The sequence below is a fragment of the Microcaecilia unicolor genome, chromosome 11 (assembly GCF_901765095.1).
Source record: "Microcaecilia unicolor chromosome 11, aMicUni1.1, whole genome shotgun sequence".
Taxonomy (NCBI): Eukaryota; Metazoa; Chordata; class Amphibia; order Gymnophiona; family Siphonopidae; genus Microcaecilia; species Microcaecilia unicolor.
The window spans coordinates 43225380-43248298 of NC_044041.1; the positions used below are offsets into that span (position 1 = coordinate 43225380).

The 22919-nt window shown below is 47.1% G+C and overlaps 1 protein-coding gene across 1 annotated transcript in view; it reads right to left on the reverse strand.

Moving 5' to 3' along the window:
* The window catches only part of DHX37 (DEAH-box helicase 37), an 80633-nt gene that overhangs the window by 35321 nt on the left and 22393 nt on the right, over positions 1-22919 (reverse strand). The window contains exons 6-9 of the mRNA XM_030219453.1: positions 22413-22561; positions 19593-19685; positions 14790-14886; positions 14585-14698 (exon numbers count right to left, since the gene is read on the reverse strand). Of these exons, the coding sequence (XP_030075313.1) occupies positions 14585-14698; positions 14790-14886; positions 19593-19685; positions 22413-22561 (453 nt within the window). The remainder of the gene's footprint in view (positions 1-14584; positions 14699-14789; positions 14887-19592; positions 19686-22412; positions 22562-22919) is intronic.

Here is a 22919-nt window from a genome sequence, read left to right on the forward strand (position 1 = left end):
AAAGGCCAATGCTCGCTTGTACGTCAAGTTGTGCAGTACACGTTCACTATGGGCATGAGACTGTGGGAAGGACATAAGCAAGACAATCAACTGATATAGACAAAACCCCCACACAACCTTAGGCAGGAACTCAGAGTGCATGCAGATAACTACTCTATTGGTTTTTTTTGTAAATATTTTTATTAGTACATGGATGCAGTTACAGACTTTATGAACAGTAACAATGCCAAGCAAAACACGTCCTTACAACTTTTACCAACAGTCTACTGACCTCCATGTTTTATTTTTAACTTTCATTGCTTCCCTCCCCCACCCAGTATCCCTCCCCCTACCTTCCCCCCTCCCCCCCCTCCCCCCTGTTCCCCTCTCCCTCCCTCCTCCCCCTCCCTGCTTCTTCCTGCTTGGACAGCACACCATCTAAATAAACAGGTTCTTATTCAGGCACCGTAAGTAAGGTGCATGTTCTCCTCCATAACTCTCGATACTGGCGAGCACCCATGGAAATCACGGATTTATATCTCAAAGATACCCAATTAGCCATCTCCATCATACTATTCTTCCAGGCTGCCAGTACCGAGGGCTCTCTATGCACCCACTGCTTCAACACACATCTTTTAAGCAGGATCATGGCTAGCAATATAAATTTACACTGTGAGGCTCTGAGTCCCTGCTCCTTAAGAGCTTGTCCACAGCCCATTAACGTAATGGAATAATGCCACTCCACCGATTTCTGCAAGATCTCCTCCAGGAAGTCTATCGCCCCAGACCACAGCTCTTGCAAAGTTGGGCATTCCATGAAAGAGTGCAGAAAAGTGCCTACCGCTCCCCCACACTTGTCACACTTGTCACTGTCCCACATTCCCAGGGATTTCCCCCTTGCTTTAGTGATATGCACCCTATAAAGAACTCTGTACTGCGTATCTTGCAAGGCTGCATTCGGAGTAATTCTCCGCAAGCCCTGAAAGATTGCACTCAGTCGTTCCACCGATACCTCTTCTACAACATCCTTACTCCATGCTGCTGCTAGCGATGTCAAATGAGGTGCCCGCAATTGTTCCCTAATCATTTGACACCAGCCCGTCAACCTGTTGTGAGGCGGGGTCATTTGTAAAAAAGTATAATCGAGTTTTGTGAATCTCACTGTCGTCCCGCTCCAGCGCTCCACACTCAGTATATAATCTCTTGCCTGTAGGTATGCGAAGAACTGAGAGCCAGGGATCCGCAACTCACTGCTCACCACTGCAAACGTGGGAAAGGCCTCCTCCCCCTCCCTTCGGAATTGGCCTATGAACCTGCAGCCTTTTTCTTTCCACTTACCAAAGACTGACACCCCCACCCCTGCTGGGAATGCCATATTTCCCACCAACGGCAAAAACGGGCTAGCCCCTGCGGTAATTCCCGCTTGCCCTCTCCACCATCTCCATGCCATTTGAAGAGCTGCTACATAGGGGTTGTCCACTTTCTTTCTTGCCCCCGACACTGCCCAGGACTCTAAAACCGTAAAGGGATCATTTGGCCTGCACCAGCTCTCCCAGAAACCCGAGGGAGCAAAAAATCCCTGCTCCGTGATCAATTCGTGGATCCACCTCATTAACGCAGCAACATTATAAATTCGCAAATCTGGGAGTCGGAGTCCTCCCTGCCCATGGTTCCTAATCATCTTTGCGAATGCTATCCTTGGGCATTTGGCGTGCCAAATAAAGGTGCTCACTACGCTTTTGTACAAACGCTCCTCCGAGGATTTCACCCACAGAGGGAGCATCTGCAGCGGGTAAAGTATCTTAGGCAACAATACCATCTTGACCAGCGCTATCCTCCCTAGAAAGTTCACTGGCAGATCTTTCCACTTCTGACATATGTGTTTTACTTCCGCTAGTCGGTCCAGCACATTTTTTTTGTATACCCAAGCCGGATTTGCACTAATATAGATCCCCAAGTATTTAATACCCTCTGTAGCCCAGCGTAGTGGAAAGGAGATTGAGGTCCTACTCGCACAGGGGTCACTCACCGGCAATGCTTCGGACTTGTCAAAGTTTATGCTAAGACCCGAAAATACCCCAAATGCCTGAATAATTGCCATAGCCATCGGCAATGTACGGGTTGCCTCATCCAGCAAAAGCAGCATATCATCTGCAAATAGATTATGTATGTATTCCTCTCCACCCACTTTCAATCCCTTCATCGTGGCCTCCTGTCGCAACTTTGCAGCCAGGGGTTCCAAAGTAAGGAGAAATAGTAGCGGTGAGAGGGGGCAGCCCTGCCTAGTCCCCCCCCCCCAAAATAAAAGTATCTGTCAAGGAATCATTGACAAGGAGCTGCGCCGTCGGGTTACTGTATAGCGCTCGTACCCAACCCAGAAAATCTCCATTAATACCAAAGCGTTCCAGAATCCAAAACAAATAGGACCAGACCACCTTGTCAAAAGCCTTTTCTGCGTCAAGGCTTGCCACTATAGCATCTCCCGCTCTGCCATTTCCCTCCAACAGTATTCGGCTCACTTTCACAATATTGGCTGATGCAAACCTCCCCTTAACAAAGCCCACTTGGTCCGGGTGAACCAGGTCAGGGACCACCCCCCCCCCAGTCTGTCTGACAATACCGCTGCCAGAATCTTTATGTCCTGGTTTAGCAGCGATATAGGCCTATAAGAACCCACTAATTCTTCATCTTTCCCTGGTTTAGGGATCAACACAATATGTGCATGATTTAATACCGTCCCCATCTCACCCTTTTCCTTGGTCTCTTCACACATAGCTACAAAAGGTGCCACCATTACATCTTGCAAGATTTTATAATACTCCGCTCCTAGCCCGTCCGGGCCCGGTGCCTTGGCCAGCTTAAGACGCTTGACCACTTGTTGCACTTCCTTTCCTTGGATGGGCGCGTTCAACCCCCTCCGCTGTTCCTCTGAAATCCGGGGCAACCCTATCCCTTCAAAGAATTCCAAGCATTTTTCCTCTGAAAACTCTCCTGCCTGATATAGGTGTGAGTAATATTGAACAAATTCTTTTTTAATGTCAGACAACTGGGTTTTAACCTCCCCTTCCCTGTTTCGTATTTTAGTTATAAATCTTTTTGCCGTTTTTTGCTTCACTAAAGACGCTAGTAATTTGCCCGTCTTATTGCCCCATTGATGTAATTTGTATTTATATAACTTGATATTATAGAGTGCACTTTCCTCCAATAAATCCTGCACCTCCTTTCTAGATTCCATGTATGCCTTCCTATTGATATCAGAAGGGTGCCCAACAAACATTCGTCGGGTATCTCTCAATTTTATGGTAAGGGCCCTTATTTTTTCCCCTCGCTTTTTATTCAGGGAGGTCGTATACGAAATAATCTTCCCTCGCAGTACTGCCTTTGAGGCCTCCCAGAACACTCGTGGGGTCACATCTTGCGCATCATTTTCTATCATATAATCTATCCAACTCTTTCTCAGATAAGTATGGAAGTCCCTGCTTTGGTATAGTGCCGGGTTCATACGCCACCGGTCGGCCCCGTCCCGCCCTCCCTCATGCCACACCATCCACACCGGCGAGTGGTCAGATACCTCTGGCTCCCCAATTCCCGACTGTTGCACCCTTAAGGCCATCGTGTAAGGCACTAACAGGTAGTCTAGGCGAGAGTGTGTCCCATGTGGATGCGAGAAAAAAGTAAAATCCACCTCACTAAGATGCTGATGTCGCCATATATCCACTAAATCTAACTCTTTCATCAAAAAATTGACCCCTTTGTCTTTCTGGCCTTTGCCCACCCTTCTTGGGGGCTTACAATCTATGGAAGGATCGCTGGTAATATTAAAGTCCCCCCCTATTATTAATTGATATTGATCAAATGTTACCAGTTTAGCAGTCAGCAACGTAAAAAAGCTGTGAGTATACATTGGGTGCATATACACTACACACCCCCACCCTTCTGCCCTGCATTTCTCCTGCTATTATAACAAACCTCCCTTCAGGGTCTTGATACATTCTGTGCAGGTTAAAGCTAATGGTTTTCTTAAGTAGTATGGCTACCCCTCTTTGCCTCCCATTGTAGGATGCAAAGAATACATCTCCTACCCAGTCCCTTTTCAGCTTTAAGTGTTCCAGCTTGCTTAAGTGGGTCTCTTGCAGCAGAGCTATATCAGCCTTCTGCCTCCTGAGTGCCTGTAATATTTTTGTACGCTTTATTGGAGAGTGCACTCCATCAACGTTCATTGTCACAATCTTTAAACTAGCCATACAAATTCAGCTTATCGTCTCCACTTGCGCAAAACTCATTTACTGAGTCCGAGGGCCTCCCAGCTAAGCCCCCGGACCACTCATCCACTCCTGCATCTCCTCTTGTTCTGCAGTGCCCATGCATTATCTCTCCAAGCTGGCAACCCTTATCAACTGTTCCCGTGCTGTCCCATTGGTTGTTCACAGAACCCTGCGCTTCACTCTCTCCCTGTCCCCTCTGTTCCCGCTTCTCAAATCTTCCCTCCCCCCTCCCTTCCCTTCCCACCCTTTCCCGTTTCTTATCCCATTTTACCTGCTTCCTAGTAAAACCCATTCTGTCCTCTCCACTCTCTTTCAGGCCACAACACACTCACCCCTCTTGTACACCACCAACTCTCCCGGCCTCCCCTGCCCCTCTTCTTTCCCCCCCCCCCCCCCCCCCGACTCCCAAACATGTTTAAAGTTTCAACATGCATCAACGAACATATGGCAATCTATAACAAAACCTGCCATCAACTCTTAATACCAGGAGGTGTCCAGCAATGAGCTCTTTCAGATATGCAGTTCTGGTGGCTGTCACGATTCCACTTAAGGGCTTGGAGTGGCTGCTACCTCGATCATCATGGGTTCCGCTTTCGCTGACTGCCACTTCTACTAGGGTGATTCTGCTCCCTTTTGGTGGTCAGCAGGGCATGTCCCCCACTCCCGCCGCTCTCAAAACCTCTTCGCCAGCCACCTCCCTGTCCTCCTGTAACAAATCTCAATCTCCTGTCAGCAGTCTCATTATACCACGCCATTTCACATTCATGGCGCGTCGCACCTCCTGCTTCATTTCAAATTGGTCACAAACGTTTCAACTGCGGCTGATTCAGTAAAAAACAAAGTCTTATTCTCGTGCAGCACTCTAACTTTCGCAGGGTATAATAAGGAGAAGCGGACTCCCTTCTCATACAGTCTTTTGCAGTGCCGGCCCATGATTCTCCGCTGCTCAGAGACTATCGCTGAATAATCCTGGAAAAGCATTATTTTTACACCATTATATTCTAGTCCTGGCTTGCGTCGGTGTGCCTGCAAAATAGCCTCCTTGTCTGCATAATTCAACAGCTTTGCCAGTACTTGTCGGGGCCTGTTCTCTCCCGGTCGCTCTGCCCCCACTCTGTGCACTCGTTCCACGTGCAGCGTGTTCCCGCTCGCGTCCAGGCCCAGTTGTGCAGGGAGCCATTTTCCTACAAAGTCCCGGAGCTCTGATGCTTTAACTGTTTCAGGGAGACCCACAATCCTGAGATTATTTCTCCTGCTACGATTCTCTAAATCATCCGCTTTCTGTTCTAGTTGCTCGCATTTGCGCTCCAGTGCCGCTACCCTGCTATTCACTCCTGCCGCTGTATCCTCACACTGGGAGACCCGATCTTCCACATGTTGTAAACGAGCACCCTGGCGTTCTAGCGTCTCCCTAATCTGGTCTACTGACGCTTGTAACTTCGAGAGTTTCTCCTCCAACACCACCGATATCTGCTGTGCCAGGTCTCTAACCAGTTCAGGCGGCAACGGGCTTGCCATCGGCACTTCGGAGATCGCCGCCATTTTCTGTTGTTCAGCGCCAACACTTTTTTTCCTTCGCGGGACCTTGGCGGGCATGCCCTGCCAACTCTCGAGTTTCAATCAGTCTCAATCTTTCCGGCGCTCTCCTCTCACTAGTGCGTTTCTGCCTGTTCCTTCTGGGAGTCGGTACGGGGGAAAATCCTGGGTTTTATCGCTGTTTTTCCTGCGAGCAGGTCGGAGCCGATGTTTCAGGCGTCCACTCAGCTACCCGCCATCACGTGACCTCCAACTACTCTATTGTGATGAAATTTCAGAACCACCACAGGTAATGAAGCTCACTGACCCTGCAAGCCAAAGAATAGTCGCCAAAAACAAGACCATCCAGGTTAAGCACGTCAAGGGATAGGAAAACAAGCCACTCAAAAACAGTGCTGATCAATTGGGGAGGATGATATTGAGGTCCCATAACACAGTCAGAGGTGTAACTGGGGCTGTGACAAAAGCAAGCCTCAAGGTTGTCAAGAGATGGGGAGTATCCCCTACGTGAAGATGAGAAGAACTAAGTATACTGAAGTGAACCTTCTGCAACAAACTGTCTCTCACCCACGATCTCTTTATCTCTCGCTCCCTTCAACTGCTCACCCTAACCGAAACCTGGATCTCCCCGGAAGACTCTGCCTCAGTTGCAGCCCTCTGCCATGGAGGCTCTCTCTTCTCCCACACGCCCCGCCCAGTTGGCCGCGGCGGAGGCGTTGGGCTACTACTCTCACCCTCCTGTAGTTTCCAACCCCTCCACCTACCGCAGTCTCACTGCTTCTCATCCTTTGGAGCCCATTCCATCCGGCTATTCTACCCACTACCACTCAGAGTGGCAGTCATTTACCGCCCCCCTAATAAATCCTTCCCTTCCTTCCTCACCGACTTTGATGCTTGGCTCTCCGTCTTTCTTGAGCCTTCATCTCCGTCCCTCATTCTCGGAGACTTTAACGTACACGCTGATGACCTATCCGACCCCCACGCTTCTAAGTTCCTCACCCTAACATCCTCCTTCAACCTCCAGCTGTGGTCCACCACCCCTACTCACCGTGACGGCCATTGTCTTGACCTCGTCCTCTCCTCCTCCGGCTCACCCTCCAATTTCCACGCCTCAGCTCTTCCTCTCTCCGATCATCACCTGATCACATTCACACTTCTTCACCACCCCCCCCCCCACCCCGTCCAACTTTAACCACCACCTCCAGGAACCTCCAGGCTATTGACCCCTCCACCTTATCATCTACTATCTCTAATCTCCTCCCCTCCATCACGTCCTCCGAAACTGTCGACAAAGCGGTCTCCACTTACAATACCGCTCTCTCCTCTGCTTTGGACACCCTCGCACCATCCATCTCCCGTCCCACAAAGCGCACCAATCCCCAGCCCTGGCTGACTCCTTGCATCCGTTACCTTCGCTCCTGCACCCGATCCGCTGAGCGCCTCTGGAGGAAATCTCGTACCCTTTCAGACTTCCTCCACTACAAATTCATGCTATCCTCCTTCCTCTCCTCCCTATTCCATGCAAAACAGGACTATTACACCCAATTGACCAATTCTCTCAGCTCCAACCCTCGTCGTCTCTTCACCACCCATAACTCCCTCCTAAAAGTGCCCCCCGCTCCTACTCCCCCTTCTCTCTCTCCTCAATCACTGGCCGACTACTTCCGCGACAAAGTGCAAAAGATCAACCTTGAGTTCACGACCAAGCCACCACCTCCTCTTCACCCTTTAACCCTCTCCCTCAACCAACCTACCCAGGCCTCTTTCTCCTCCTTTCTTGAGATCACCGAGGATGAAACTTCCCGCTTTCTTTCCTCCTCGAAATGCACCACCTGTTCCTCTGAGCCCATCCCCACCAACCTACTCAACACCATCTCCCATATTGTCACCCCCTCCATCTGTCGCATCCTTAACCTCTCTCTCTCCACTGCAACTGTCCCTGACACCTTCAAGCACGCCGTTGTCACACCTCTCCTCAAAAAACCTTCACTTGACCCTACCTGCCCCTCCAACTACCGCCCCATCTCTCTTTTACCCTTCCTCTCCAAAATACTTGAGCGCGCCGTTCACAGCCGCTGCCTTGATTTTCTCTCCTCTCATGCCATCCTCGATCCACTTCAATCCGGTTTTCGCCCTCTGCACTCGACAGAAACGGAACTCTCTAAAGTTTGCAATGACCTGCTCCTGGCCAAATCCAGAGGTCACTACTCCATTCTCATCCTCCTCGATCTTTCCGCCGCGTTTGACACTGTCAATCATGATTTACTTCTTGCCACGCTGTCCTCTTTTGGGTTCCAAGGCTCTGTCTTCTCCTGGTTCTCCTCTTATCTCTCCCACCGCACCTTCAGGGTACACTCCCATGGATCTTCCTCCACTCCCATCCCACTATCTGTTGGGAGTTCCCCAGGGATCTGTCCTTGGACCCCTTCTTTTCTCAATCTACACCTCTTCCCTGGGCTCGCTGATCTCGTCTCATGGTTTTCAATATCATCTTTATGCTAATGACACCCAGCTATACTTCTCCACACCTGACATCACCGCGGAGACCCAGGCCAAGGTATCGGCCTGTTTATCCGACATTGCGGCATGGATGTCCAACCGTCACCTTAAACTGAACATGTCCAAGACCGAGCTCCTCGTCTTTCCTCCAAAACCCACTTCTCCTCTTCCTCCACTCTCTATCTCAGTTGATAACACCCTCATCCTCCCCGTCCCATCTGCCCGCAACTTCGGAGTCATCTTCAACATATCCAACAGACTGCCAAGACCTGTCGCTTCTTCCTCTTCAACATCAGCAAAATTCGCCCTTTCCTCTCTGAGCACACCACCAGAACTCTCGTCCACGCTCTCATTACCTCTCGCCTTGATTACTGCAACTTACTCCTCACCGGCCTCCCACTCAGCCATCTATCCCCCCTTCAATCTGTTCAGAACACTGCCGCACGTCTTATATTCCGCCAGAACCGATATACTCATATCACCCCTCTCCTCAAATCACTTCATTGGCTTCCGATCAGATATCGCATACAATTCAAGCTCCTTCTCCTTACCTACAAATGCACTCAGTCTGCGGCTCCTCACTACCTCTCCACCCTCATCTCCCCCTATGTTCCCGCCCGTAACCTCCGCTCACAGGACAAAGCCCTTCTCTCAGTACCCTTCTCCACCACTGCCAACTCCAGGCTCCGCTCATTCTGCCTTGCCTCACCCTATGCCTGGAACAATCTTTCTTTACCCATACGCCATGCCCCCTCCCTACCCATCTTCAAATCTCTGCTTAAAACTCACCTCTTCAAAGCTGCCTTCGGCGCCTAACTGCTTGAGAAATATAGAATGCCCCAATCTATCCACCCTATCAGATTAACTGTTCACTTGTCCTCTAGATTGTTCTCTTGTCTTTTAGATTGTAAGCGCTTTAGAAATGTTAATAGTAGTAGTAGTAACCTCACACAGTTAGGTTTCAGACCGAACTCAGGAAGATGTAGAAGGTATGGAATCAGGGCCTGTGCACGGCAAGAAAGGGGATCTAGGGACTCTCTCCCACCCGTACACTAGGTAGCATACCGCCACCACTAGAAAGAGGAACACCTCTCAGTGAAAGCTTTTCTGAAAGCCAGTAAGACAGTGGCGACACCCACAGGAAGACACAAGGAAGGTAATGTGGACCCCTGAACATCCAGGTCGTGAGAGCTAGAGAGAGAGTGGAGGAGGGGATGTACAAGAGACCCCTCGTTCTGCGTGTTGAGGGTTGTAGAAAACTCCAAATTCCATGGTTCTCGGAAGCAGAATGTCAGCAGAAGAGGAAGCCAGATCTGCCGGGGTCAATAAGGAGCAATGAGAATCCTGTCCCGCAATCCTGTCTGTGCGGCAGTAGAATCTGCCCTGAGAGGATACAAATACAGAAGACCTTTCCCCAAGGAAAGAGGAAGGGAACTGAAAGTAGTCTGTTGCGGGCCTGGAGCCTGCAAAAGAACTGAAGGACAGCATGATTGACTTGAGCTGCCAAGAGATCCATCGAAGGGGTGTCCCACAGTTGGAAGATCTCGCAGGCAATTCCCATACTGAGAGGCCACTCGTGTGGGTGCATGACCTTGAACAGTCTGGTGACCAGGATGCTGGATGTGTCTGCCAGATGAGTGGCTCTGAGGAGCAATCCCGAACGGACTACCCCCCTGCTACATCTGGATGGCTCCCTGACAGAGGGTGCGATCTGGTGCCCCCCCTGCGTGTTGGGGTACTACATTGCTATCTGATTGTGTGAATGAGCACAAAGTGGCTGTACAGCCTATCACTGAAATCTTTTAAAGCATTCCAGATCGCTCGGAGTTCCAGAAGGGAATAGGGAGAGCTGTCTCTTGGGCTGACCAAGCACCTTGAGTGTGAAGCCCATCTAAAGCAGCTTCCCACCCTAGGTGGGATGCAGCCACCGTCAGCACTCTGCGTGGTTGAGGAATTTGAAAAGGAAGTCCCAGAGTCCAAGTGGACCATAGACTTCACCAAAGCAGAGAGTAAACGAGCTGTGGGAACAGGCGGACGATATCGTCCAGGGTCCCCATTAAGACACCACTACGAAGTTAGGGTCCACTGGGAGTTCCCATGTGAAAACAAGGCATGGACGGTGGAGGCCATGTGATCAAACAACTTCCATATCCGCCGGGGTGTGACCTGCTGATGAGCTTGAACCTGAGTAGCAAGAATGACAAGAGTGTCTGCCCTCAGTATGAGAGGAAATGCCTGAGCTCAATGAGTATCCAGCAGGATTCCAATCATCTCCAAATAGAGACGGTAAGCAGACGGGACTGAGGGTATTGTAAAAGAAACCACATTAGGTCCAAAACCCTTAAAGTTTTGCACATGGCATTCACCAGTCTCCGCCGAACCTACAAGTTCAGAGATGCACAGCCACACTGTGGGCACAGATCCTGGAAGCCACAGCAAAAGTGTCTCACGCACCCCTGGCCAAGAACGTGCGACATGTCCTCTGGAGGTTAACCAACCAGCAAAGCAACTCGATCTGCTCTGTTGGGAGAGAGAGTGTTAACACATACCAGGTCCTGTAAGAATACGTTTGTGGTGGCATATTTTCTGCCTAAATGAATCCAGGGGTCTAGAGTTCTTGCCTGGAGATGCCGAAGCATAATTCCTAGAATTCCTGGCTCTTCTGAGCATGGATTCAACCACTATGGAGTGATGAGGCAACTGAGGCCTATAAAAGCCAAAGGAACTCCGGATCTAATGCATGGAGGAAATTCCTATGAAAATGAGCGGAGCTGACAGAGGGGACTCCCAATTCCTCACAAGAACATCAGGGAAGAGTGGTGGAGCAGGATTGTTACAACCCCTCTAGGAGGAGACTCATAGTCCAGGACCTCGAAGAGCTGAGCCATAGGCTGACGCTCCACCTCGAAAAGAATTGGAATGGCATGCATCAAGTCCTCGACAAAAGAAGAGAAGGAAAGGCGTCCTCCGTTCCTGTGGAAAGGAGTGATCAGATGGTATTCCATAGGACTCCTCCTATGAGAAGTACCAAGGATCGCCATCCGACTCCCATGTGCTAGGAACTCAGCATGAGAGGGCTGAGACCGAGTCTGTATTGAGCGAGAGGACTGGGCTTCAGCCTCGACTCCCTGAACCGAGATCAACCAACATGGGCGGCAGTCGATACTGGTGCCCCACTTGACACCAGCACTGGAGATCTCACTGAAGGCTGAGGGCCGTGCAGGGCTGAGTCACGGGGCATGGCAAGCGCAAGCATCCTCAGCACCAAATGCACTCTGAATAAAGCCCAGCCAGGAGCTCGGGGAGCAAGGCCCAGATGTGCTCGTAGAGGTGCGACATCAGGAAAGTCGAAGGTGCTGATCTAGAAACAAGCTGCTAAAGATGCGGAGTGCCTCACCGCAGGCTGAGGCCCATGGGGGGGCTGATTGCAAGAGCATGGCAGGCACAAGCACCCTCGAGGCCGAAGAAAGACAGCAGCTCAGGGAGCAAGGTCCAGAGACCCATGCAGCAGCACCTGCTAGATGGAGGTCCTTCCGGCGTCAACTCCCTTTGAGGACTGCATGCCTCGGAGCTCCCAGCACCATGCTTCAAAGGAGATAGATACCGATACTGCTTCCAATGCCGGGCTTCCATGATCCTCAGTGCCGAATCCTCATGTATCTCTAGGTTGGTGCCGACATTGGGTGGTGCTGGGGGGGCTCGCAGAGCAGCAGACCCCGAGGAAGGTGCTGATGCACTTGTAGATGCTGAAACCACAGATATTGATGCCAATGTTTTGAACTTGGCTCAAAAAAATAAAAGTCCCATTGAGCTGTTCTAGCAAACTGTGTTCTGGCTTGCTCTACAGACACACAAAACAGATCAGACCACAAACACGGAAAACAGGAAAAAAAAAAAAAAAAAAAAGGTGGTCTTGAAAGAAACGGTCCAACTGTATCAGAAGCAGCGCTGAAGTGACTGGGAACTTTCAAAGGAAAAGCGAAAGACTATGGTACCCCAAAAAGGATGAAGTACCAGAGAAAAAATAAGGGAAAGACCTGACCAGGGCTCAGGCCTAAGTGTGGCCTGCTGAATGCGGTAAATAAAGGAAAAAAAAATCGAATGGGAAGAAAGTGAACCCGAATGAGGCACAGAATTGAAGAAAAAATAAATAAATTGCAAAAGAAGCTCTGTTGAACTGAACTGGTAAATTACCCCATCATGGAAAAAAGGCAACTGTAGATTGTAGCTACTGAAGTTTTATATCTTAGTTTGAACGTATATATAAGGGTGCTCAAAGCTGGTCCTTAAGGGCTAAATATGGAGTTTACTTTCCTAGATAGCTAAAATATATAAATTAGAACAAAGGTTTACAGATTTATCCTAACAGGGTTGGCATCTAATTACATTTTGTTCTTGAGGCAAGTTAATCTAATTCTAGTTTTACCCAATTGTATGCTTGACTTTGTAGTTTTGATTTTTCCATTAATTTCTCTAAAGAAGGGGTTCTCAAGCGTCCTCTCCTCAACACGGAAAAAAAAAAAAAGAAAGAAACTATTGGTCCCATGCTCTCACGGCGGGTGGAAAAGCACCTCTTCCCTGGGCTCCCTGATCTCATCTCATGGCTTCCAATATCATCTTTATGCTGACGACACCCAGCTTTATCTCTCCACACCAGACATCACTGCGGAAACCCAGGCCAGAGTATCGGCCTGCTTATCCGACATTGCTGCCTGGATGTCCAACCACCACCTGAAACTGAACATGGCCAAGACCAAGCTTATTTGTCTTCCCACCCAAACCCACTTCTCTTCTCCCTCCACTCTCAAGTTGATGGCACTCTCATCGTCCCCGTCTCATCTGCCCGCAACCTCGGAGTCATCTTCGACTCCTCCCTCTCCTTCTCTGCGTATATCCAGCAGATAACCAAGACCTGTCGCTTCTTCCTCTATAACATTAGCAAAATTCGCCCTTTCCTCTCTGAGCACACCACCCGAACTCTCATCCACTCTTTCATTACCTCTCGCCTTGACTACTGCAACCTACTCCTCACTGGCCTCCCACTTAGCCATCTATCCCCCCTTCAGTCTGTTCAGAACTCTGCTGCACATCTTATCTTCCGCCTGGACCCATATGCTCATATCACACCTCTCCTTAAGTCACTTCACTGGCTCCCGATCAGGTACCGCATACAGTTCAAGCTTCTCCTACTAACCTATAAATGCACTCGATCTGCAGCCCCTCCTTACCTCTCTACCCTCATCTCCCCTTATGTTCCCACCTGTAACCTCCGCTCTCAAGACAAATCCCTCCTTTCAGTACCCTTCTCCACCACCGCCAACTCCAGGCTCCGCCCTTTCTGCCTCGCCTCACCCCATGCCTGGAATAAACTCCCTGAACCCATACGCCAGGCCCCCTCCCTGCCCATCTTCAAATCCTTGCTCAAAGCCCAACTCTTCAAGGTCACCTTTGGCACCTAACCACTATACCTCTATTCAGGAAATCTAGACTGCCCAACTTGACCGTCCTTTAGATTGTAAGCTCCTTCGAGCAGGGACTGTCCTTCTTTGTTAAACTGTACAGCGCTGCGTAACCCTAGTAGCACTCTAGAAATGTTAAGTAGTAGTAGTATGTGCAGTAGAGCTTGACTTGTGCCCCAAAGAGTTCTCTAAAAGCTTGATACAAGCTACGGACCGGGCAATGCAGACCGCATTACCCACGTGAGAATATTAGCTTGCTTATCCTCGGAGAATCACTCCTGTACATGAAACCAAACAGCAACCCTATACAGGGGCTGTGATTTAAAGTGGGAAGCTGATAGGAGGGAGATTTTGATTTAGCTCATGCCTTTTACTACTATACTTTCTATAGAACTACTAGGCATAGGCAGCACTGTACACATTATATGCAGGTACTCTCTCTGTTCCTAAAGGGCTCACAATCTAAGCCTTTGTACCTGGGGTAATGGAGAGTTAAGTGACTTGTCCAAGATCACAAGGAGCAGCAGTGATACCTGAACTCTGGTTTCCCTGATTCTCAGTCCGCAACTTTAACCTTTAGGCTTCTGCTCCCCACCATCTGGGCTGATAAATATAATGGTTCTTTAAGAATTTTGAAAGTCTGATGTTTTAAGGTTGTCAATATTTCACAGGAACATCGGTACAGTAGACAACAGAAAATAAAAGACCGACTGGCCATTCCAGTCTGTCCAGTTATTCTTGTCCATATAGTTAAGTATACATCTTAACTGCTTAACTATAGCAGCTTGTAGGATAGTGCTCCTTCCTACGGGACACCAATTTCTAGAGTATGCAGACTCTGCTCACCTTCTTACGGAGAGGCACAATGCGAGACAAGAGGCCAATCAGGATGTCTGTGTAGACACTTCTCTCATGGGCTTCGTCAATAATAACCACTTTGTACTTCAGCAGCAAGAAATCCTGAAAACACAATGCAAGCAGATCACATATGATTACTTTTTTCAGCTGGTTATTTTATTTTGGAACAGGAGAAGACAAAAGAAAAACTGACCTTTTGAATTTCCTTCAGAAGCACACCGTCAGTCATAAACTTAATTTTTGTTTCATCTGTAATGTTGCCCTCATATCGAATTTGATATGAAACCACCCTGAGTGAAAAAGCAAGGATATGGAGAAATTAGGTCTTACTTGATAAATTTTCTTCCGATTAGTCCGTCTCACTAATCCAGGACCTTTGAGATAGTAGTGTCCCATCAACCAGCAGGTGGAGATCGAGAACTGAAAACTAAGCTGAGACATCTCTCTCTTGGCATCCAGTCCAGCACCTCAGTAGTTACGCAGACAAGCAGTAAGAAGAACCTCAGAATAAATGCAACAACCTTAAACAATTCGCTAACCTAACACTAACCAGATGAGCAAACATGTGTGGACCTCTCTCATCTTTGGACAACTTGAAGAGAACAAGAGATATGCAGGAAGCACCATGCAAGGTGACAGTCATTATCTGATCCATTACTAAACATCTCAGAAATCTCAAGCAGACTTCTAGAATAGTGGGAAGGACTAATGGAAAGAAAATCAGGTAAGACCTAATTTCTTCCATTACATAGCTTCCCACTATTTCAGAACCTATGGGATATTCAAAAGCAATCACTAGAGTGGTTGCATTGGCATACTGGGGGCGAGGAAGTGGCCCCGGGTACAGGTCAAAAGGGGGTGCTGCCATGGGTGCTCCCCCCCAGATGTGTGGTGCTGGTTCTGCTGCCTGCTGTCATAGGTGTCCTGTCCCCCTCCCTCCGACTGGTGAGATATCATGTATCGCTCTCTCTCCTATCTCCACCCCTGCTCTGCAGGCCTTTAAACTTCCAGACCTCTGGCAGTGTGTGCCAGCGATGTAAGTGCTGCCTTCAACCAGCCCCAGAAGCTTTCTCTGTACGTCCTGCCTACATGGGAAGCTGTACAGAGAAGGCTTCTGGGGCAAGCCAAAGGCAGCACTTACATCGCTGATTCTGCCGGCGGGTCTGGAAGCTTGAAGGCCTGCACAGCAGGGCGTGGGTGGAGAGGGGTGGGGGAGTGATGACAGCCAGACTATAGGGAAAGGGAAACGGGGGTAGAGAGAGGAGAAAGATTGCGATGCCAGACCGAAGGGGAAGAGGTGGTGGAGAGGCAGAGAAAAGGGAGAGCGATGCCAGACCGAAGGGGAAAGGAGGGTGGAGAGAGGAGGGAAAGTGATGCCAGACCACAGGGGAAGGGGAAAACGGGGTGGAGAGAGGAGGGAAAGCGATGCCAGACCAAAGGAGGAGGAGGAAGCGAGAGCAAGAATGAAGGGGGGGAGGTGGGACATGAGGGAGGGGAGACTGGGAAAAAGCTAGATCTGGGGAAGGGGAGAATGAGATGGAGTACTATGGGGCAGAGGAGAGAAGAGGGAGAGATACTGGCTCTGGGGTGGGAATGCATGAGAGAGGGAGAAAGAAGGGCGAGGAACAGGGATACAAGGGGGAGATATGGACAGGAAAGATAGGGAGCCTGAGGGAATGACGGTGGACATGAAGACAGAAAAAAGTAAAATAGACAGGAGATACTGGAAAGCAGAAGATGGAAATGGATGGGGAAGGGGATAAGAGAGAAAGATGGAGAGAGGGGGAGATGCTGGAATGCATCATGTAAAAAGGAGAGGGGGGCACAGGCTGGAAGGAAGGGAAATAAAGGGCAGATGCTGGATGGAAGTGAGAGAGAGAGCGAGAGAGCAGACGTTGGATGGAAGAGAGACAGTGACAAGGAAAGCAGAAACCAGAGACAACAAAGGCAGAAAAAAAGGGTGTTTTTTTTTTTTTTGCGTTAGGATAAAGTAGTATTGTAGTTGTGGGGATAGACAGAAAATTAAAATAAGGTGATCTTTTTATTGGACTAATTTTAATACATTTTGACTAACTTTCAGAGACCAAAACCCCCATCCTCAGGTCAGGACAGGGTACTGTAATAGCAGTATACTGTACTTTGAGGAAGGAGGTTTTGGCCTCTGAAAGCTAATTGAAAAATATATTAGTCCAATAACATGCAATCATGTTTTGTTTTGTTACATTTGTACCCCGCGCTTTCCCACTCATGGCAGGCTCAATGCGGCTTACATTCTTTTGTTTTGTTTGTTAATTTGTAAAATGGTGTTTGGTATTTTGTCCGTTTTTTTTTCAAATTTACATCTGCTATCTTTATATTTTGCACAGTACTAGGGGACAAGCATCACTGTTTCTGTGGTGTTGCATTGTATGCAGAATCTGGCTGTGAAGAAACAGTGTATTTTAAGTCTGTAAAATGTGTTGAATATTTTCCTGCCTTAATTATGTCCTGAAGTGTATTTCCCCTATTTGGCCAGCAGGTGGTATTTCTTTTCTGTAAAGCTGTTACAGGGAATTGAATGTTCTTTTCTTTAGTTTAACACAAGCAGGAAGCAAGCAGCAGTATATTTTTGAAATCTTGTTGCCTGGGCTCTGATTGGCTCAGGAGCTCATTTCCTTTAGAGTGTACTGGTTTTGCCTCCAGTCTTAGCAAGAAAGAAAAGAGAGCAGGAGCTTTTTGCTAAAGCTCTGTGATCAGTTATATTTGATAATCTGTGAACAGCATACTTCCTGATCTTCCCAGGTATTTTTTAGAAAGTAAACAAATGTTTAGTTAGTGTTATAATTCATCCATATTTCAGTTACCTGTTATTGTTTGCTAATTGCACATTTTTTGTTCAATATATTTTTTAAGCCAATAAACAATTGTGGTGGTTTGTGTGTTGGGTCTGTGACTGCTTTCTTGGAACTGTGGGACCACTGAGTGTGGCCTCCAGCAACCTAGAAATCACTGCGGATAATTTGAGAGTGGGAGACTTGCCCAGAGGCAGTTACGACCCAGTCGGTGGAAGGACGGTGCTAGTGTAGAGCACAAACAAGTGCAGGCGGACCTGAGCTGTGCTGGGGATAGACTCTCTAAGTAGCCATGGGGTAACCCCAGACGGGTGGCTAGGCATTTCGTGACACTGGCTTATTGGGGGTTAAGTTTAATTTTTGTTTACATATTTCTATTTTTAGTTTGTGATTACTTATTCTATACTGGTTGAGGGTGTATCTGTGTTTGTGAAAAAGACATGGGTTTCTGTTGGTAGGATCATCTAATCTGGCTTGTTTAGTTTTACAATGGGTGTATTGATGTTCTAGTGCTCACTATAATGCAGCCCTCCAAGTGATTGTGAGTCAAACTTTAGTCGGACTTACCAATGTTGGCTGCTCTCCACAAATCTTACCCCAGACGAGAAAGGCTCAGGACTGATAACTCTGTCCCAGCAAACTGTTTTCTTATTTTTATTTTTTTTCAAAGGTGGTTGTGCTGGAAAAGGAAAGCTCCCCTGGAAATAGGGGAGAAGTAAAGAAGTCAATTCGCAGGGCACCAGAGACAGGGATCTGAAGACCTCCAGATATGACTCAAGCCACCCACAAAACTCAACTGGGGACCAGTTGACCAACTGGATCAGGAGCAAAGTACTCAGAATCAGAAGCTGAAAAGTGTCCATCCATCTGCTGGAGATAGAAAATACTGAGGAGCTAGACTGGATGCCAAGAGAGATATGTCTCAACTCAGTTTTCAGTTCTCTATCTCCACCTGCTGGTTGATGGACACAACTATCCCACAAGTTTTGGAATTGTGGGAAGCTACGTAATGGAAATAGCATTTATACTAGTACTATGCATTTGTCAGACTGTAGTAATTCCACAGATTTAGACTTGATGCCTCCCAGTGTGGGTTAATTCAAACAAATGTCAAAGATTTGCATTGACACATGTTGCTTGCTATAATTAAACACACATTTGGATTCCCTTCTAGCTTTGTGCTGAGGGAAGCACTGATGCAAAGAATTAAAGAAGGGAGAATTTTTCAACACTGTCGAGATAAACATGTCTACTATTTGAATATTCAGGGAATCATTTTATAAAGCAATTTCCACATGTAAAGCATGTTTTACACATGGAAAACTGCTGCATTAAAATTGTGCAACCAAATGAGTATACAAGCATGAATACTGATAAGTTCAAACGTAGGTCTTTCTAAGGGTGTAGTTTGGTTAGATCGGGGCGGAGTTGAGATGCACAGTATATAAGCATATGAACACCTTCTTCAGAGCAGAGGTGAATGTGTGCGAAAGAATCCATGTGCTATTGGGGGTCACTGTGTGTGTGATTTATGTCATAGAGGCACCTAAGTTGTTTGTATAAACCAGGCATTGTTTTGGGATGTTTTACATGAAAGGCTGATTTTATAACAGAACACCTAAGGAGAGGCAGCAATTCCAGAGGTTACAGGAGTACATTACAAACCAAGTAAGCACTTGATACTCAAGTGCTGAAACTCACTCAACAGCTGGACAAGGCCCTGTCTGCAGCTCAGTTATTTCAAAATGGAATTCTTGCATGTTGTCTTCTGGCTTTACTTGCTGGACTTCCCCCCCCCCCCCCCCCCAATGCGTTGCCTATTTTGCTTGAGTTGGAGTAGTAGTTACCCAGATAAAATCACCTGAAAATTACGCTTATTAGACTCCACAGCCTAGAGAGAAAAACAAATCTGCACGAACACAAGCTTGAAGGCTCTAGGCACTAACCCATTTACTTAAGCAGTCTGCTATTTTTCAGGGTCCAGTTTGGTTAAGCAATTGTCTAATTTTGGCAGCATCTGGGATACAATGGGCAAAAGAAATATACACAGAAACCGTGTTTTTGAACAGTGCAGACCAAGTTGAGTTTTACGCTTTGCTTGTCTTCTATTGACCACCTTCCTGTGTTTGCACAGGTATTGAGAAGAGTCACAGATTGCTTCTTACCCGTGGGACAAGTTCATTTCCTTAGCTACTCGCTGTGACATGGTTACTGCAGCTACACGTCGAGGCTCCGTGATTCCAATAATGCCACCGTCACTACCAGGAACACAAGTGAAATAAAAAGCATACACACAAACATGTTAAATAATGCAAACAACAACATAAATCCCTTCTCTGTGCATGGTATAGATTGTGGGTGCCTCTGGATCTCTTACAGAAAAAAAAACAATGAGGCCAATATCTAAAAGGAAGTTTACATTTCTTGGAGGCAGGTTAACATATAACTTCCCTATCTACATATTTTCTTCTCTTGTTTATTATTAACAATTTTATACATATACAATTAAATACAAAAAAACAATACCATAATATAAACAAACATAAAACCTTCAAGGCAAAAAAAAAAAAAAACACCAGAAAAACAGAAAAAAAACAAACAAAAAAACTGGTTATATAGTCCACTGTCACAGGAAGTTATGTGTATTTTCAAATAATATACAAATAGCATAGGGCTGAAAATCTCTTTAACTGGCCTGACACCGTCTGTACGGTTAAGGCATGAAGGGAGGGCAGAGAGAGGTGGGAAACAGCAACCTGCCTCCCAGTGCTGCACTCAACTGTCCTGTCCCACCTGTTTCCCAGAGCTGCAGCAAAGCCAGACACCGGGTGAGACTGCTGTCTTTGTTTTAATCTCTCCTGTCTCTCAAAGAAAGGCACTCAAGGTACCCCTCCCAGACACAGCATGTTCCAAAGGAGGGCAGGGGGAGGGTCTCGGGACTCTTGAGTTTACACCCCCGGGGTGCAGGGACCAAGCAGGCCGAGTCCCCTTGCCACAAAGGCAGTGTTTCTCTCTTCCTTCTTTTTTTTTTTTTTTTAACAGCTGTCCCAAGGATCCTGTTCTCTCTGTCTGAGCTGTTATTTAGCTATTTTTTTTCTTTAAGGGCCAAAACGGTGCATCCCCAACAAAAAGGAGCAGGGATGCATAGAAACCACCTATCTCTGCTGGGAGACTGAGTTGCACAACTCCTTACACAACATCATTAGTCAGTAGTTGTCAGTCTCCCTCTGCTGGTAGGAGTATATTTACCCACTCGTTGGGAATGGTCTGGAGTAGACGATTAGGAAACAAATTTTATCCATATAGCGGTGATATTTAATCACTATATAGATAAGCTATATGTTTAAGTTTAGGCTTCCTGAAAAGTAGGCCTAAACTAAATGAATAGCAGCAGTGAGAGTCACTGCATTACATGTATAGTCAGAATCACTATGGGCATAATTCTATTAACAGGGCCTATGACAGGTGCATATTCTACAAAAGTAGGTGCTCACTTTCCTTTATAGCAGCAGAGATACCAAGTTACCTAGCTCCAGGCTAGAGATGTTTGGGCACTTCTGGATTTCTAACCACCCCAACCCAGTGCATCATGGGATTTGCAGCACAGATTTCAATGGGAAGGATCAGGCACTGCAAATCCCACACTGCTTTGGAATGTAAGTTCAAAAACAGGACTGTTCAAAACTCTCCAGCCTGGAACTGGGTAACTTGGGTCTTGAAATCTCAGGCAACTCACTGAAACTTTCTGGACAGAATGAAGACAGTTACTGAAACAGTTACTGGTAGTATAATTGTGTACTACTGTAATTTTAGTGACATGTTAGCAGTTAGTGGCTAACAATTCACGACATATATAGATGTCAGGAGTATAGGGATGTGGGACCAAAAAAAGGTTAAGAACCCCTGCTTTTTAGAATACTAGTAAAAAAGGCCCGTTTCTGACACAAATGAAACGGGCACTAGCAAGGTTTTCCTCGGCTCCCCTGCAGCCACCCATGTCCAGCGACCCTCCTCTCCCCCCTGCAGCCACCCATGTCCAGCGACCCTCCTCTCTCCCCTGCCCCCCCTCCAGCCACCCATGTCCAGCGACCCCCTGCCCCCCTGCAGCCACCCATGTCCAGCGACCCTCCTCTGGACATGGATCAGCTGTGAGGCATATTTTTTTTCCCTCCGGGTTCTGAAGTTGACATCATAATGGCTACGGTGATGTCAGCCTGATCTACGGAGCCTAGCAGACCATCTCGGAATGAGCCACGGACCCAGGCAGCAAGTCAATGTTGGAGGTGAGAACTATTATATAGGATTAGCATAACCAGCTATACAAGCCCAGATGTGTTAAGTGAAACCACATAAGCAGACAGAGCTGGAATAAGTGTGTGTACCTAAGTGCCAGAGATACAGATGTAACATAGTATTCTATAAGCTACATGTGTACTTTGCACGCCACTCATGCTCCGTCCACCTGCAAACTATTCACTATGTAAGATATACACATTACAGAATAGTGCTTAGGTGTATATCCAGCATGTGTATGTTGGTACTGCAAACATTTTTGCACATATATGCAATGGACAGAACTCCTAAACCATACGTACCGAGGTCACTATGGGCAATCTAACACATATACTGAGCTAGGGAATTATTTTAAGAAGTCAACATAATTTTGGAGAACTCGCGTGAAAATTCGATGGGATAATCTGGAACTACTACGGCTATACACACACTCTGGTGAAAATCCACTGCTTATTTCTAGGATGCGCAGCATAAAATGTATTGTACTTTTCTGGGATCTTGCCAGGTACAATGTGACCTGGATTGGCCACTTTAAGAAACAAGATGCTGGGCTTGATGGACCTTCAGTCTGTCCCAGTATGGCAATATCTAACTGTTCTCACGCTAGTATATATAAAAAGAAGGGGAAAAAAAAAAAGAGCTGCAAGCACAAAGTGGATTCAGAAAGTTCATTCAAAAACTTGGAACTCTACCTGCAGTATCCAGCTTCATACAGGAACTGTGGCACCTGTGTAGTTTTCCCACTTCCGGTCTCTCCGCACAGCACAACAACCGAATTCTCTTTGACAGCTTCCATAATCACCTGTTCTTCTGCAAGGATTGGGAGTTTCAACCGTGCTTCCTAGCATGGGTGAGAGAAAAAATATATTTATTTATGAATGAATGAATGACATTTGTATCCCACATTATCCTGAAAACAAGTTCAAGTTCAATGTGGCTTACAGTTTAGTTTAAAAATACAGAGTTTGAATTTCAACAATAGTGAAGTAGTATAATGAAGTGGCTGAGAGTAACAGATTAGCAAATAAACTACAAATAGTGTAAATATAGATTCGCAATACAAAAATGAGACAAGATTATCAACTGGTTATTGTTATATTAACTAATGTAATGAATTTTGGAATGTATATATCTAATATAATAATTTGCTCCTCCAACGTTCCAATGTGTCTCACTGGGATCGTAACCATCTCCTGACA